This window comes from Taurulus bubalis, assembly GCF_910589615.1.
Source record: "Taurulus bubalis genome assembly, chromosome: 13".
In the NCBI taxonomy this organism is placed as follows: Eukaryota; Metazoa; Chordata; class Actinopteri; order Perciformes; family Cottidae; genus Taurulus; species Taurulus bubalis.
The window spans coordinates 7940379-7956711 of NC_136601.1; the positions used below are offsets into that span (position 1 = coordinate 7940379).

General features: G+C 42.6%; 2 protein-coding genes across 2 annotated transcripts; both read left to right on the plus strand.

Moving 5' to 3' along the window:
- Positions 1-757: 757 nt before the first annotated feature.
- mcm7 (minichromosome maintenance complex component 7) lies at positions 758-9498 on the plus strand. The gene is made up of 15 exons (XM_079228449.1): positions 758-898; positions 2966-3045; positions 3550-3714; positions 3924-4048; positions 4140-4320; positions 4399-4536; positions 4664-4813; positions 4965-5079; positions 5187-5318; positions 5708-5791; positions 6083-6294; positions 6415-6680; positions 6823-6991; positions 8262-8371; positions 8958-9498. The coding sequence occupies exons 1-15, from the start codon at positions 868-870 to the stop codon at positions 9181-9183; spliced, it is 2184 nt and encodes a 727-aa protein (XP_079084575.1). The 5' UTR covers positions 758-867; the 3' UTR covers positions 9184-9498.
- Positions 9499-12421: 2923 nt separating this feature from the next.
- On the plus strand, positions 12422-14523 carry and4 (actinodin4; the record flags this gene model as incomplete). The annotated part of the gene is made up of 4 exons (XM_079228606.1): positions 12422-12476; positions 12572-12616; positions 12715-12875; positions 13428-14523. 4 exons carry the CDS (start codon positions 12422-12424, stop codon positions 14208-14210), a joined length of 1044 nt encoding a protein of 347 aa, XP_079084732.1. The 3' UTR covers positions 14211-14523.
- Between the last annotated feature and the right edge of the window lie 1810 nt (positions 14524-16333).

Below are 16333 nucleotides of genomic sequence, written 5' to 3' on the forward strand. Positions count from 1 at the left end.
AAAAACACAATAAACAGAGCTATATTATATGTGGAGGATGAGTTTAGGCGTTTTAGCAGACTGAGAAAAGAAGCCGTTCTGAAGTCTGGTGGTACGGCTGCTGATACTTGTGTATCTTTTCAGCAGCAGGGTGAACACTCCCTAATAGCACTGATGCTCGCTGATCACCCGCTGTAAAGCCCTCCTGTGCACATCCCATACCAGTGGGTAACGTCTTCAGTCCAAATGCTTTCTTTTGCTCCTCTGTACAAGTTAATAATAATTGGGCATATAGGAATTTTGCCACCATCAGTTGAAGAAATGCAGCCTGTTTTGGAGCTTTTTTCAGGTTTTTGTCAGGTTGTTTGTGTAACTGATTCCCAGAACTATTCATATGATAATGCTGGAGGGGCTTTAATACCTCTGAGTTTGAATAGATTCATTTTCATTCATTAATTCAGTGTTTCTATCACACTATCACTCAGTGTACTGCATCCCATCTTCCAGTCTACAGGAGCTACAGTCGTTGAGTTCACGCTGGGGTCACTGTTGCATGAAATCCAATCATCGCCTTTCGCGCCAATCCCAACTAACAGGGCGGAAGTTTGTCCCGTCACGTGACACACAATCGCCCACAACTTTCGCGCCACCACGAGAGCCCGCCTCACCCCGCGGAAAGGAGCGATGTGATTGGTTGCTGCGGACGTCAGACTCGCGCCACTTCTTGCACCGTGAACCGGGAGAACCGCGAGCTGCAGCTGAATGAACGCTTGTCTCCCGTCACTGAAGCGTTTAAAACCGTGTATTAAAACAGTCTCTCGGTCCGTCGGTGGCTTTTTAGGATTCAGTGGTCAAGTTATCTCACCTTGAGGGGCAACGTCTGCAGCCATGGCTCGTAAGGATTATGCGGCAGAGAAAGGTGGGTGAAAAAAAAAATGGGTGAACGTAACTTTCACACAACAGCATGGCAGCAACAGGTTGGCCTAAACGACTACATTTTAACTATGTGCTGTCTCTAAAATGCTCGTTTGAAACTCACGTAGCTGGTTTACGTCATGTGATGTTCTGGGTTTGAAGTCTGCTCATCTAAACAATCTTAATTCGTTGCGTTTGTGCAGTAAGAGTTATAAAGTATTCAGTCGTTCATCATAACTTCGCCTCCTTGTTTCCGATCTGAGCTAACTTTTTTTTGTTTTGTTTTTTAAAGTGATTCATACCAGTGTGCATGTCTACTGTGTCGTTTGTCAACTTGTTGGTAACTAGTTTTACATCCTCTGATCTTGTGTGACCAACGTTACGCGAGGACCCGGATGGGTACGTTTTAAACAAAGGAGCGGGCGCGAGCCTGCGAGCACGTGTCCGTCAATAACGTAGCCACGTAAATTAATGAATAATCTCAGTCGAGCGGTATTTTTCTTTTAGAAAGTTGACATTGCACTTCTTCTTCTTTTTTGTTCAATGTGCACATTTTCAAGTTCAGATCCACAAACACAAGCAACTGGAGAATAATCGCGAAAGTTAGACGTCGAAATTGGGCGTTTTAAAAAAGTTACTCGTTACCTTTAACCGATATGAAGGATAAACCATTGACTAACGGACGTTACTGTTGTCCTTCTGTAAACCCGCGCCTCCCCTTGATGAAACTCCACAATTCAAGTAACGCTATCAAACTTAATAACTTAAATGGATGCAATCAGCTCTCTTCACTCATCCAGATCCACAATACCCGTGTTAAAAGCTTGTTTTGGGCTTTTTAATAAGCGCCCTGAAATCAAGATAGTTTTCCTCTAACTTCTACTATAGCGCTCCGCCGACCAGCGTGACGTCATCATGGACAATCGGCTCGCTCTTTACCGGTCTGTCAATAACACGGATGGTAACGTGTCATTTTTGACAGTTTTAATAAAACGCTAGCTGGTGAGTTTGCCGCCTTTCTAGAAGACACTTCGAAAGACTAGTTTGTGGCGTATTGGACACACACTTTATGTCGATGTTACACAAACGAACACGGTTTCGTTTTGACTGTTACAATAAAGAATGCTTCACGCTAACTGATTACGAAGTTTTACTTTGCAGTGTTTGAAACCTGAAGCGTTAAACGTCAGGACAGCGACCCTTAACCGCTCAGTGACTTATGTTAAGAACAATGGCTCATATTTATGGGAGCGGTCCATGTATGTTCAACCCAAGTCCGCTAAGCTAACGTTAGAAGATGGCTGGCCGTGCCTTGAAAACAACAGCCAGGACTATTTTGGAGTGCGGAGGGGAGGGGTGGTGGGGTCGCGGAGGGATACTAGAGTGACGAGGCACAAAAGCCATGTGCTGCTTTGTTTACAATAACATCCTCGGAACCGATAAATATTAAACCGGAGCTACAGATTTGCTGCCTCGGCGTCAAAGTAAGTAGAGTATTTTAATCGTCGTGCTGGGGCTAGTTTCGTTTCTTGTTCCGGTGAATTAAATATTGGTAGTAGTTGTGGTTCTTTCGTGAAGTGAGGGGGATATTTTCTCAAAGAGAAGAAGGGAGAGAAAAAAATGGACACTGAACTGAGCGCGACTGTTGTATTTACATTCTCAACCCGGGGCTATCTCCCGCGTAACATCGGCTATTTTAACTCTAAAACTATGACGGTCGGTCCACTCCGGGGGGGATTTGATTCACTTCGTCCCCCGGTGGCAATGTGTGCTCTACTGTTGGCGATAGTGACTCATCGAGATTACAGGATGCCATGTTACTCAACAAAGGGGTCGTCGCAGGACAACAAATTAGCTCCCAGTTTCTAGGCCCATTGGTGGTGGTGTTAATCCAGTTTTTAAACCATCAAAGCAGCTTTGATGGCTAAACAAACAAAAAGGTGAAATCAATAAGCAGTTATTTCCTTTTTGTGAGTATATAATATAGGGAACAAATCTCCACCTAGTGTCTGCTGGATGTGGCCTGTTTGTGTTGTGAAATAATGCTGAAGGTGTTTTTGTTGTTTTGCAGACAAATGCAAAAGGTTCCTGCAGGAGTTTTACTCTGAGGATGACAATGGGAAGAAGGTGTTCAAATATGGAATTCAACTTGTAAGTGTGGTAAACAGTGAATGTGTAGCTTTCAAATGTGACTGTTTTGGCCTTAACTAGAGACGCTATTGACATTATTACACATTAATTATTTGAAGTAACAAGTGATTGATTAATGTGAGACCGGTCATTTAAAAATGAATCAACGAGTTTTTTATAATAATTTCAGCCACTCTTTGTCCTCTTGAACAGCCCTTTTTGTTGTTGTTGAGCTGTTTAATAAAGGCACAGGAATAAAATATGTAACTACTTGAATATTGCTCGCACAACTGGGATGTGTTTTTCAGATTTATTAAATCTCACATTTAAGTTGCATAGTATACATCTCCTTAATGTTATTAAAATAATGCTTAATACAAAAATGTGGAGGCTGGTGCACCATTTACATCTGTCTGTTAGTTAAAGTTAGTATGTATGTATGTATATATATGAAAGCAGTATATGTGCAGAAGTAGTCGTCTAATTAAGTGGCTTGTCTGATTATTAATTATTCTGTGCCTACAGGTGGCGCTGGCCCACAGAGAGCAGGTGCCCATCTTTGTGGAACTGGACGACGTTGCCGAGGAAGACCCAGAGCTGGTTGAGAGCATCTGTGAGAATGCCAAGCGCTACCACAGCCTGTTGGCCGACGCCATCCACGAGTTGCTGCCAGAGTACAAAGAAAGAGATGTACGTGTACATGCACATTGATCCTGAATGGACTTTAAATAAAGTCAGAGCATTTTGATTAAACCAGCTGTCGTCAATGGACTGTACAACAATAAAGTCACAGCATCTCATCTGTTTAATTGTTTTTTAAATGGTTCACAGCACCAATGTATTTGTGAAATACCTACTTATTAAAATGGAAATGCAAAAAATGCTTTTGTTGCATCCAGATTGTGGCCAAGGATTCTTTGGACGTGTACATTGAGCACAGGCTGATGATGGAACAAAGGGGTCGTGACCCAGCAGACACCCGAGACACTCGTAACCAATACCCACCTGAACTCATGAGGAGATTGTAAGTTGAATTTGTATTAAGATATATTAATTATTAAAGCAGCACGTGTATTTGTTGTCTTCATGTCTTGAACTCTATTTTTCCTCCACAGTGAGCTGTACTTTAAACCTCCCACCACCACTAAGCCCAAAGTGGTGCGAGATGTACGAGCGGACAGCATCGGGAATCTGGTGACTGTTCGCGGCATAGTGACGCGTGCCACAGAGGTCAAACCAATGATGGCCGTCGCTACGTACACGTGTGACCAATGTGGGGCTGAGACCTATCAACCCGTAAGATTGTTTTTTTGTTCTGTGCGCATTATATTTTCTGACAATACGTGCATCTGACTAAGTATTTTCGTCCTTCAGATCCAGTCTCCCACCTTCATGCCCCTCATCATGTGTCCCAGCCAAGAGTGTGTCACCAACAAATCTGGAGGGCGACTCTACCTGCAGAGCAGAGGCTCCAAATTTGTCAAGTTCCAGGAGCTGCGTATCCAGGAACATGTAAGTAAGCTATAACAGTATCACTATTACAGTAAAATGCTCAATCACTGTTGCCATGAATTGTATTTTTTATTTGGGGTTTTAGGACGGTTTCATTTTCTCACATGTTTCTTCTGTTGTCCAACAGAGTGACCAGGTGCCCGTTGGAAACATTCCAAGGAGCATGTCTATTTATGCCCGTGGAGAAAACACACGTCTTGCTCAGCCTGGAGACCATGTGGCCATCACAGGGGTCTTCCTCCCTCTTCTGCGCACAGGCTTCAAACAGGCCACTCAGGTATGTGGCTTCATACTTACATTCAGGAGTTGTCTGATTTAACCCATTTTGCGCTCAAAATCTCTCGTCAAAATTCGTATCTATGGCAAGAGCTTTATGCAAGTGTTGGCTTGTATCTGAAATAAATCCAATCCTGTTTTGGAAATTTCAGGGTCTTCTGTCGGAAACTTACCTGGAGGCTCATAACATCACACTCATGAACAAGTCGGAGGACGATGAGCTTAGCAATGATGATCTGACTGATGAGGAGCTGCGTGGCATTACAGGTTGGCACAAGATAGCTGGACTTCAATAAAATCACTGTAGGAACCTGACGATGCCGATCATTTTCCTGCCCTTTTAGTAACTGAAGTAATTGTATTTTCTGTTGCAGAGGAGGGATTTTACGAGAAGCTGGCTGGCTCAATAGCACCAGAGATCTACGGACATGAAGATGTAAAGAAGGCTCTGCTCTTGCTGCTGGTTGGAGGGGTGCAACAGGCACCTAAAGGCATGAAAATCAGAGGTGAGCACCGACTCAAGCACCCTTTTTATATTATATATATATATATATATATATATATATATATATATATATATATATATATATATATATATATATATATATATATATATATATATATATATATATATATATATATATATATATATATATATATCTTATTAAATAGGCCAATTAGGGCTTTTTACCACAAAGATAAATCAAAATGGTCCCGTTTGCAACTAATAAAGAGGTCATTCGGTTGATTGCGTTCGCTGGAATAAACCTTTCTGTTCTGTTGAGAATTGCTACATTTATGCAGATCACCGAGATAGTCTAATGTTGTGGAACATTCTCTGGAATGAAGCGTTTGCCTTTTTTGTAATTCTGCAATAACACTCTTCTCCCTTAAGGCAGCATCAACATCTGCCTGATGGGAGATCCAGGAGTCGCCAAGTCCCAGCTGCTGTCCTACATTGACCGTCTGGCTCCTCGAAGTGAGTAAATGTCGTGTATCTGGGTTAATATTTTATCCAGTAAGGCATTTTCTCCCCATTAAGGCTTTACATGGTAAAATATTAACTTTTGATGTGATTTATTTTTTGACACAGGTTTTGGACACTTTAGTTTTGACTACTTTGTGGTGGTTTTAATCATTCTGCTCTCAATTTGACAACCTGACACCAGTGTCTGACCGCCTTAGTTTGCCATTTAAAAAATACAATGCGTGCCTCTGCCACTTCACTCGGGTTTTGCTCACTTTCTCTTGTCCCCTCACTGGTCTTCAGGCCAGTACACGACAGGCCGCGGCTCATCCGGCGTCGGTCTGACTGCAGCGGTGATGCGTGACCCCGTGACTGGAGAAATGACTCTGGAAGGTGGAGCATTGGTGCTGGCTGACCAGGGCGTCTGTTGCATTGATGAGTTTGACAAGATGGCCGACGCTGACCGCACAGCCATCCACGAGGTGATGGAACAGCAGACCATCTCCATCGCTAAGGTAAAGAGGGTGGCACTGGTGGGATTCATTAGGGTGAGACATTAATATTGAACGCACGTCTCATCTTGACTAATATATTTTTTTGCGCTTTTTTTTTTTTTTTTTTTTTTCCCCCCGCAGGCGGGCATCATGACTTCCCTCAATGCCCGTTGCTCCATTCTAGCAGCAGCCAACCCCGCCTATGGCCGCTACAATCCCCGGAAAAGCATTGAGCAGAACATTCAGCTGCCGGCTGCTTTGCTGTCCCGTTTCGACCTGCTGTGGCTGATCCAGGACAAGCCGGACGCCGATGCTGACCTGCGTCTGGCGCATCACATCACCTACGTCCACCGGCACTGCCGCCAGCCCCCAACTCACTTCACCCCAATCGACATGAAGCTGATGAGGTGATGATGGATCTGCATCATATTTTAAAATGTTTAAGCGTCACCACTGCCATTTTCTTTTTCTTTTAAGAATATGTCGACACTACCAATTTAAGTGCAATATTTAGTTTTTAACATAAATGTGACATGTGAATCCCTTCAGACGTTACATCGATGTGTGTCAGAAGCGACAGCCTGTGGTGCCCGAGTCGTTGGCTGATTACATCACTGCTGCTTACGTAGAGATGAGGAAAGAGTCCCGAGTCAGCAAAGACACCACCTTCACCTCTGCACGTACCCTCCTGTCCATCCTCCGTCTGTCCACTGCCCTGGTGAGAAATGCTCCTTAGTGAACTGTGGGTGGCAGGAAACTTTTAGATCACTTACAAAAATGTAAACTTCATGAGATGTAATATTTGTCATACAAATTGAGAACTTCATTTAGATTTTACCTTTATAGACATTGAACACCTTACTGGCGCTGTTTACATTTGAAAGATGTCCAATTTACATGATAGGGTTAAGATTTTGTTACTGGAGTAATATGAAGTGTCATCATCATACTTGTGCCTTGATTAATGGTCCATTGTGTGATAAAGTGCTTACAGTGCAGGTAGTGATGATAACCTGGCCTACTGCGGTGTGAGCACTTCTCTCCCACGCTGGACAAAAGATCTCCAGTCTGCCAAACTGTGTCTGAGTCATCATGACTCAGCAATAGAAAATCCGATAAATGTACATGTTTATGTGTTGCTGCTGTTCATTTTTTTTAAATTGCACTGCAGGAATGTACTACTGTTTTTGTTTAGTTTGTCATTTTTCTTACAAATGGGCTACAACTGAATTACGTTGTGTGTCCCTACTTTGCGTTATGACAATAAATTATCCTTGAACCATGTATTTTGATCTTGGCTTTCTGAAAAAGCATCCAAAGAAAGTTTTGTTTCCTGAATTGAGTCTTTTATGATCTGGTGTCGGCCCCTGGGTGTCAAAAGTGCTGTTTGTGCAGGTAGCAGTCATCCACCTACTGCAAAACCAGCACTTCAGGCACACGGGTTGGCAATGTGCTGCACACAGATGTCCACAAGGGGGCAAACTGCAACCAAGCCTGTGAGAGAGAGAATCAAAGATGTTTTTACCTGCACATCGACTGACACTGCGTTTCAGATGCTACAGATGTTGCATGCGCATAACTATGTGTGAGCCGAGGTTTGTCTGATCCTGACCAGCTTTGCAGGGTGGGCAGTATGCGTTACGAGCGGCTGTGCAAACCCATGCAAAACTGACCATGGCCAGAACCGTCATCGCTATGAAGATCAAGTTTTTATGTCGAGAAAAATGTTTAGTGGTTCATTTTAAGCATTTAGTTTGGCTTTTATTTCAACCTGTAGAGAGACTAGCTGGTGTTGAGAGGCGGAGACTTGCGCAATTGCCGGCCATCCCAGAGGGCATTGCACTTGTCTCGGTCTGACAGTGCCGGCACAGCGCAGCCTTCGTAATCAGACAGATCTGCTGTCGAACTAAAATGTCTAATGCAATAGACATTTTCTTGATCTTATTTCCATCTCGATCACAACCCCATTTGTTTTGTTGCCTTTGCAGGCTCGCCTTCGCATGATGGAGACTGTGGAGAAGGAAGATGTGAACGAGGCAATGAGAATGATGGAGATGTCAAAGGATTCGCTACAAGCAGACAAGTCCAGCACCACAAGGTTAGTGTTGCCAGAGTCTGATTGATCCTATTCGTTTAGCTCCATGTAACATGAGTGGCCGGATGTCGTCCAACCCAGAATTCCCTTTTATGAGTTTCTCATATGCCCGTAACAGTAGCTCCATATCCTGGAGGAAGCTGTAAAACGTCTCTGGGTTTTATGAAGCTCTCTTCCCACAGAAGCCTGTTCTCTGACGCAGGCTTCAAGATTAGTGACGTGGTTGCGTGCCTTGCCATATACCTTTTTTTTAAATTGCCTTAGTTTAACAAATAAGAGTACTTTTTAACATGACGCAAATAAAATCATGTCTTGTTACACAAATAACGCTTATTTGCTTTTACACTTCTTCACGTCTTCATTTTGAGAAGGAAGCTGGAGGCCAGCAGTTTTCTTGATTTTCAATAAGCTAACTGATCAAAAAACAAAGCGTGGGAATCTTATCATGGCAAACTGTATTGTGTCAAATTATTCGTTAAAATCAATACTCCCTTTCTACACGCTCCATTATAAACATTTAATTTGAACTCTATAGCAAAAGACAAGCGAGTCTCTCGAATGACAAATGTTCTCAATTCCTTCCGCACAGGACTCAGCGTCCGGCCGACGTCATCTTCTCTCTGGTGCGTGAGCTCTCCACGGAGGGCGTGGCGGGCCGCGGCGCAGCCGGCGGAGTGGTTCGCATGGCCGAGGCAGAACAGCGTTGCGTCACTCGCGGCTTCACCCCCGACCAGTTCCAGGAAGCGCTGGAGGAGTACGAGGAGCTGAACGTCTGGCAGGTCAACCAGGCCCGAAGCCGCATCACCTTCGTCTGAAGGAACCTGCAACACGCACGCGGCGTTTCAGTCACCTGAGGGCAAATCTTTGCAACACAAGTCGAGCAGAACCCAGACATTTTCTAAGCTCGACTATTTTTGCAAGAATTCCTGCTGGTGGAGACCCAAAGCTTTTTTTTATGTTGTTCCTGTTCACCATTTAAATTTCTTGTAAATATGTGTCAGAACTTGGAATGGTGTAGTATCTGCAGTTTAAGGCTTAAAGCTTCTAGGTGCTTGAACAAAGAGCATTTCTGTACATTATCACACAAGATAGCCTTGTATTGTGATGCATTGTTATAATAAATTGATGGTTCAATACTATGGTTTTATGTGGTTCATGTGGACTCTGGTGTGAACATAAAATGAAAGTTGCAGCCAGCCCCAATCAACTACTGGTGCCGCCATCTTGACATAATCGCTGCTTTCCGTACATCCTTCAACATGCCTCGTAAAACGTGCCTAAATACAGTGCTGAAAGTAACCATTATTTCTTTTGGGCTATAAACATGTGAAATGTCCAAATTCCTAAAAGCCCAAGGCTATGTCTTCAAATATTAATAGTTGTAGTTTAGAGCTGCACTGACTATGCAAACTCATTATCTGTTAATTTGAAGATTGTGTGTCTAAAAAATACTTGTACAAGTTGCTTTAGTACAAAAGTGTTTGGCTTCAAATGGCTAGATTTGTTCATCGGTCAGTTTAAAACCCAAAGATGTTCAGTTTACTGTCACACAAGACAAAGAAAAGCTTAATCTTCATTTAAGAGGCTGGAATCTGTTACTATTTGTTTGTGCCTAAAAATCACTAATCCATAAGTATTTAATTTATTTTCTACCATCGCCTGATGTCGGTAACAACCCAAATAGTCTGGGGGGGGAATATTGAACGTGCTTACTGAAATGTATTTAATACTTTGTACAAAAGCCTTTGTTAGTTCAAGACTCCTCCTGTATGGAGAAACTAGTCTCATGCATTGCTCAGGGGAGATTTTGGCTCATTCTTCAAATCTTGAAGCTTCCATGGGAACTCTGATCTTTAGCTCTTTCCATAGATTTTCTCTTGGATTCCAGTCAGTCATTCTAGCAGCTTTATTTTCTTTCTCTGAAACCAGATGAGAGTTTCCTTGGCCGTGTGTTTGGTATCATTGTCTTGCTGAGATGTGGACCCTCGTTTCATCTTCCTCATCCTGATGATGGCAGCTGATTTTTATCAAGAATGTCTCGGTACATTTTTCCATTCATCCTTCCTTCAATAATATGAAGTTTTATTCATAGCCTTTTGCTGAACAACAGCCCCACCTCATGATGTTCCTTCCTCCAGACGCCACTGTTGATCTGGTGTTTTTGGGGTGGTGTGCAGTGCCCTTTGACCTCCTAACATGGTATACTATGGCATCTACGACTATGAGTGCATTACTTATTGTTTTCTTTGAAACAATTGGACCTACTAATTCCAGGTCTTTCTGAAGCTCTCCACAAGTGGTCCTTGGCTCTTGAACAACATTTCTGATAATTATGTTTCACTCTTCTGTCAGAATTCCTGCGAGGAGCATCTGGTCGTGGACGGTTTATGGTGAAATGATGTTCTTTCCACTTCCGGATTGTGGCCCCAACAATGCTCACTGGAACATTCAGAAGTTTAGAAATCTTTCTGTAACCAATGCCATCGGTATGTTTGCAACAATAAGGTTGAATCCAATAGAAAATCTATGGAAAGAACTAAAGATTCTTGTTCATTTGAAGACAGTCTGTGTGGAAGAATGAGCCAAAATCACACCTGAGCAATGCAGGAGACTAGTTTCTCCAAACAGGAGGTGCCTTGAAGCCGCCATTAACAACAACAAAGGCTTTTCAGAGAAGTATTACATATATAGTTACGTCATGTTCAATACCTTTTCCCTGTATCATTCCATTTTATTGCACATAACTTAATTTTTTTTAACTTATTTGTTTGGTTTTCTTTGTATGTCTGGATTACTTGGGGGTTGTTACCGACATCTGGTGAACATGTCAATAGCACCTTTAGAAATATATTTACTGGAAAAAATGGTGACGTGTTCAATACTTATTTTACCCGCTGTATATATATGTGTGTGTGTGTGTGTGTGTGTGTGTGTGTGTGTGTGTGTGTGTGTGTGAGTGAGTGACTGCATTAAGTCTGTACGAGGTGTAGTATGTTGGCGTTACTGGATCCTATAAGAGTTCAGCTTCAGTCTAATTTTAAGTGCATTTATAGACAATAGTGAACATGCAAAGACAAAAAAAAAACCTCTTTGCAGCTCAGTGCTGATAACCAGCAGTCAGTCACAGAACCGTTAAAAAAATGCAGGTGTTCTCTAGGTAAAAATAACAGCCTTCTGGTGCCGACAGCTCCAACAACTCATTATAAATGTACATTCAAGGCGGCGCAGATCGTCAGCTATGATTTTTACTGTCTTTTTGGCTGAGTTATTGTGTTAGTAGGCAGCATTTTCCCCCACAGTTGCAGTTGTCCCAGCAGGTGATGCGTTCCTTCCAGACTTAATGGGGAGTTTCCATTTGAAGTCTGTTCTTTTTATGGCTTTGCAGCTAAAAGTGCAGGTTTTTTATTCTTAATTGGCGCCAAAGGCCACATATTAAACAAAGAGAGGTGGAGACGTGATTTTGGTGTCAAAGTTGGTGGAGAACTATTGGACAGAAGATAATGTGTCAGGGGGTCGGACACGGAGATCTGTATTTAACCCGCTCGGCCCTGTTGCTGCAGTGAAGACAGAGACAGGTGAGTAAGACATTGTGGGGTGATCCGGTTTAGCCACTTAGTGCTGACTAATATAACTAAAAACTGCATTTAACTCAGTTTGTATGTGATTCATCTTTATCTCCTGTAGCTGCTTTGTTTATTATTTCCTACTGAATAATGTGTATTTAGAATCAAAGTAAGACTATAAGTTAACCTTGAGATGTGTAGTTTTTATTGTAATACTGTGAAACATCAGTATGAATATTTTTTCCCATCTATTATACAATAAAATTATATTTTAAAAGGCCTGCACTTTTAAATACACTGTGAAATAAGCCAAGAAGTTACTGACATACATTTACAATGTGTTGTCTGTGTGATTAGTGGTGTATAACTATAGTTACATTTGTTTTTAAAAGATTACAATTTATATTATTAAATAGCAATGATTCTATTTGAACTACTATTTTCCCGTAAATGATGCATATCTGTTATTGCCTTGAAACAGGAGTTCGCCATGATTTCTTCATTATGGCTGTTGGGGGCACTCGGCTGTGTGATGCTGCTCCCGGGTAAGTGCTTATTCCTTATTGTACAACTACTTCAACAAAAACCTGTCAAAAGAAAGATAATCAACATCCATCACATGCTCCGTCTCCTCCTGCAGGCCTGCTGGAGGCCAAAACGTTTTTAAACACCATCAAGCAGGAAGGTAGGGGCCCATCTTAAATAACTTCAGAATAAGTTAAAACAACTGTGAAAAAGTTCTCTATCTTTTAAGGGACTGAGCTTCATCTCCTCTGTTAACAGAGATGGTACCCGTCGGTGATGTCGGTATCGACTCAGAAAAAGCAAATGGCTTTCTGAGTCACTCCAGAATGAAGCGCAACTCGGACCCCAGGTGGCACAGAGGAAACCCAGACTTCCAGGCTTACTACCGCTACTACAGCAGCATCGGACACACTGAGGGGGTAAGTATTTATAGATATAAGGTCAAGATATGGTACTTTGTGTACACATAATCCCGGGTGACTCAAGTGAGAATCAAATGTCACTGGGAGTATGACCTCAAGAATAATTATACAAGCAGAAATTAATCCTAAAACAGAATATTCAGGACCATCGATATCCACACACAGACGACTGGGTCCCAGAATTCTGAAATGGTTTTTGAAATATTACATGTATTTCACTTATGGGCTTCCTTCTGTGAAGCAAAACACATTCCCACATTGGATGTGAATACATTTTCTGTGTTATTCACACAAAATGTTACTGGAATCAAACGAGGAATATTCTCTTCACACCATCAGCATCATCTGGATAATTTAACCCTGAACCCCGACACTGTCAGTGATTGGCTGAACCCCCAGACCCCACTTTCTTGAGATCTGGGTTATAATTTAGCCTAAAATCGTATCGTGTTGGTGGTCCAAATTAATAAAATAATATATGATAAGATACGTATGTTCTCCATTGATTTCTCCTAATTAAATTCCTTTTATTTTTCCCTTTCTTCTCAGCTCTATGAGATTGACAAGTTGCGGATGCTCTACCAGCAGATGAGGTACCTGGAGCACGCCTATGGCCCCGACGCGTCCTATTATCAGAACAAGCTGACCATGTGTGACCCAGCTACAGACAAGACGTGCAAAATCGCTCCTCCACCTTCAATGAAAGGGGTCCCGAAGCCCACAGAGCCCCCAGCAACCCCTCCTCCTCCCCCTCCTGCTCCATTCATTTCCCAGGCTGATGTTATCTACCTGTGCAACAGGAAAGACCCCCTCTGTAAGCCCCACATCGTCTACCTGCCTACCGGCTCCGTGCCTGTGCTCTGCGACCCCCGCTACCACCCCCACTGCACCCCCCAGAAAGGCCCAGCTCCAGTCGTTGTGCCCGAACCTCCTCCCCCTCCACCAAAGAAGTCCGCCCCACCTCCACCTCCACCTCCACCGGTCCTCATCAAGAAGCCTCTCCCGGCCCCCATCCGCACCTTCAAGGGCATGGAGTACGACTGTGACCCCTACTGGGACCCCGATTGCCTGATTGATCACCCACCCAGGCCCATGAAGGGGAAGATCATGATGCCCCCGCCGCCTCCACCCCCACCTGTGGTGGAGGTAAAGAAAGAGGAAAAAGTGGTGGTGCCAGCTCCCCTTACTCCCATGAAGAAGAAAAGCATCTACCCGTACTACTACCCGAGGCCCTACGACCCCAGGGATGATCTGTACGACGACGCCCGCTTCCAATACCCACAGCCCGCTGGTGCTGCAGATGAGCCCGCAGAGTCAGGCCACAGCCAGTAAAACATCCAGGAAGTGATGGAGGAAAGAGGTTATAACTTTACATGAAACAGACTTTAATTAAAAACAACAAGGTTGAACATTTTTCATAGTTTAAGGGGATTTTAGCATTTGCAAATGTACCGTCGTGGACTACAACTTGTACTAAAGTGTTGAAAAGTTGCGTATTTGTTTAAACCTTATCAAATTGACAACCGTTAATGTATTGATGTATTTACTATCATCACTGTCAGAAAGTTAACAAAAACTGTTTTTAGCCTTCACAAGCATGTAATGCAAATACTTTTTTAATAATGAGATAATAAAGTTTCACAAAACAGTTTTTCGGCGGTGAAGGAGTAGTATTTTGGCTCTGTATATACTTTTTTCTTAAATGTGCAGGAAGACAGAAAGGTATATAAATGTTTGCTCCACCTAGAGCCACATGGCACGTAGAAGCAGACTAGTAAAGTAAAACTGCCAACTTGCAGGCTGGGGGTCTTTATGTCTGGTGCCGCTGAACATTTAATACCCATAAAAATGCTGACTCCAGTTAGACCCCCAACTTTTGAGCTGTATCCCCCTCCCCCTTTTCCTGTTGAGTATGCCTGTCTGTTCAAACCTCCAAAGGCAATCGAACAGCAGGAACACAACTTCAAAAGACGAGCTAACTGAAAACACTCCTGACAATAAACCTGCAGCTGCACATACAACCTACACACACTCATTTCAGAGTGCAGGTACAGTTACTAGAATGTCTACACTATTACAATCATTTATGCCTAAAAAGAAGAGCGCTCAAAGTCCCATTAAAGCAATCAGCTGATCCCTTACTACATACAGAAACATGACAGCAGCCCATTCCCTGTTTATTGTACAGGATATTGAACTTGTTGAGGAACTGGTTCATACTGTTGCAGGTCTTGGTGCTGGCGCCTAAGTAGGCCATGAGGCCCACGCCATTACATTGCTGCAGGGGGGGAAGAAAGGCACATCAAAAAAGCGCTTGTTAGGCAATACAACGCAGGGTGAGACTGTGATCATAACAGCTCTAATCTTTCCTTTTTAGATGTGCAGATTCAAATATTTAGTAATCTAAGTAATGTAATACACTTTCAAGCATTACAGGGGATAAAAGCTGCATTGTTCATCTGTGCCATAGACCTCATCTGTTGTCCAAAAACTATTAACAAACAGAACCACATTGCAACATTCTGGGTGGCCTGCGGACGATCCAGAGCAGACATTTTAAAGTGAGAGTAAAGTAGTGGCAATATAGACCAGCTAAAGGCACGTATAAGCATCTCTAGTTAAGAACTACAGATCTCAGTTTACTAGTTTACAGAATTCATTTTTAATTACAGTATCCAATATCAGTCACAGGGCGGCCATTTCCTTCAAAGTTCAAGAGTTCATAAGAAATCTGGCAAAAGGGAATTCTGCGTGTTTTGAAGTTTGCAGCTCAACCATCTTCTTTCAAAAATGAATTAAATGCATTTAGTTTAGTTTAACATTAGTTTTTTTTCCATTGTTTTGTGTGTAAATGCTCTTTGTATCTGTGTGTGTTGTATCGAGGGTTGGACCTTTGAAGCTTCATTAATTATGTTGACGTTCAAATTCATGCTTTGACTTTTTTACTAAGGCATACATATTTTCAAATATGACTGATGACATACTAAAGTCTGAGTTTTTCAAATCTTGTATTACCTTCTTAGGTTGATGCTTTACTTTCCATTCTTCATGACATTTTACAAAATACTATCATGTGACATTCTTACAACATACTAACTATACCTTGACTTTGTTTTGCATTTTTATGACTATGACATTTTCTTTTACAAAATTGTTTCTGGTACTTGTTTGGGCGTTTTTCTGACATCTTGCTGCAGACGCCTGCTTCATGTGTTTAAACCTCCTTGTAGTGTTTTAATTTGTACGCTGTGTGGAATGTGCATCTACTTTGGCATTGCTCATCTTCTTCCTCTTTGGCATTGCTCATCTTCTTCCTCTTTGGCATTGCTCATCTTCTTCCTGTCTGACGAGCTGGGATCCTGGTTGGAGCCGCACCTGATCTGGCTCTCCAATCCAAAGGACGCAATTTGGAGACAAGCTGAAATACCTGGCCGGCTCAACATTCATGGCTGCTG

Bases quoted from the DNA above. Each gene is read 5' to 3' on its own strand.
- mcm7 (XM_079228449.1), top strand. From the start codon at position 868: ATGGCTCGTAAGGATTATGCGGCAGAGAAAG. The intron at 4,321-4,398 runs GTAAGATTGTTT...TTCGTCCTTCAG, and splicing joins GGGCTGAGACCTATCAACCC to ATCCAGTCTCCCACCTTCAT. The intron at 4,814-4,964 runs GTATGTGGCTTC...TGGAAATTTCAG, and splicing joins GCTTCAAACAGGCCACTCAG to GGTCTTCTGTCGGAAACTTA.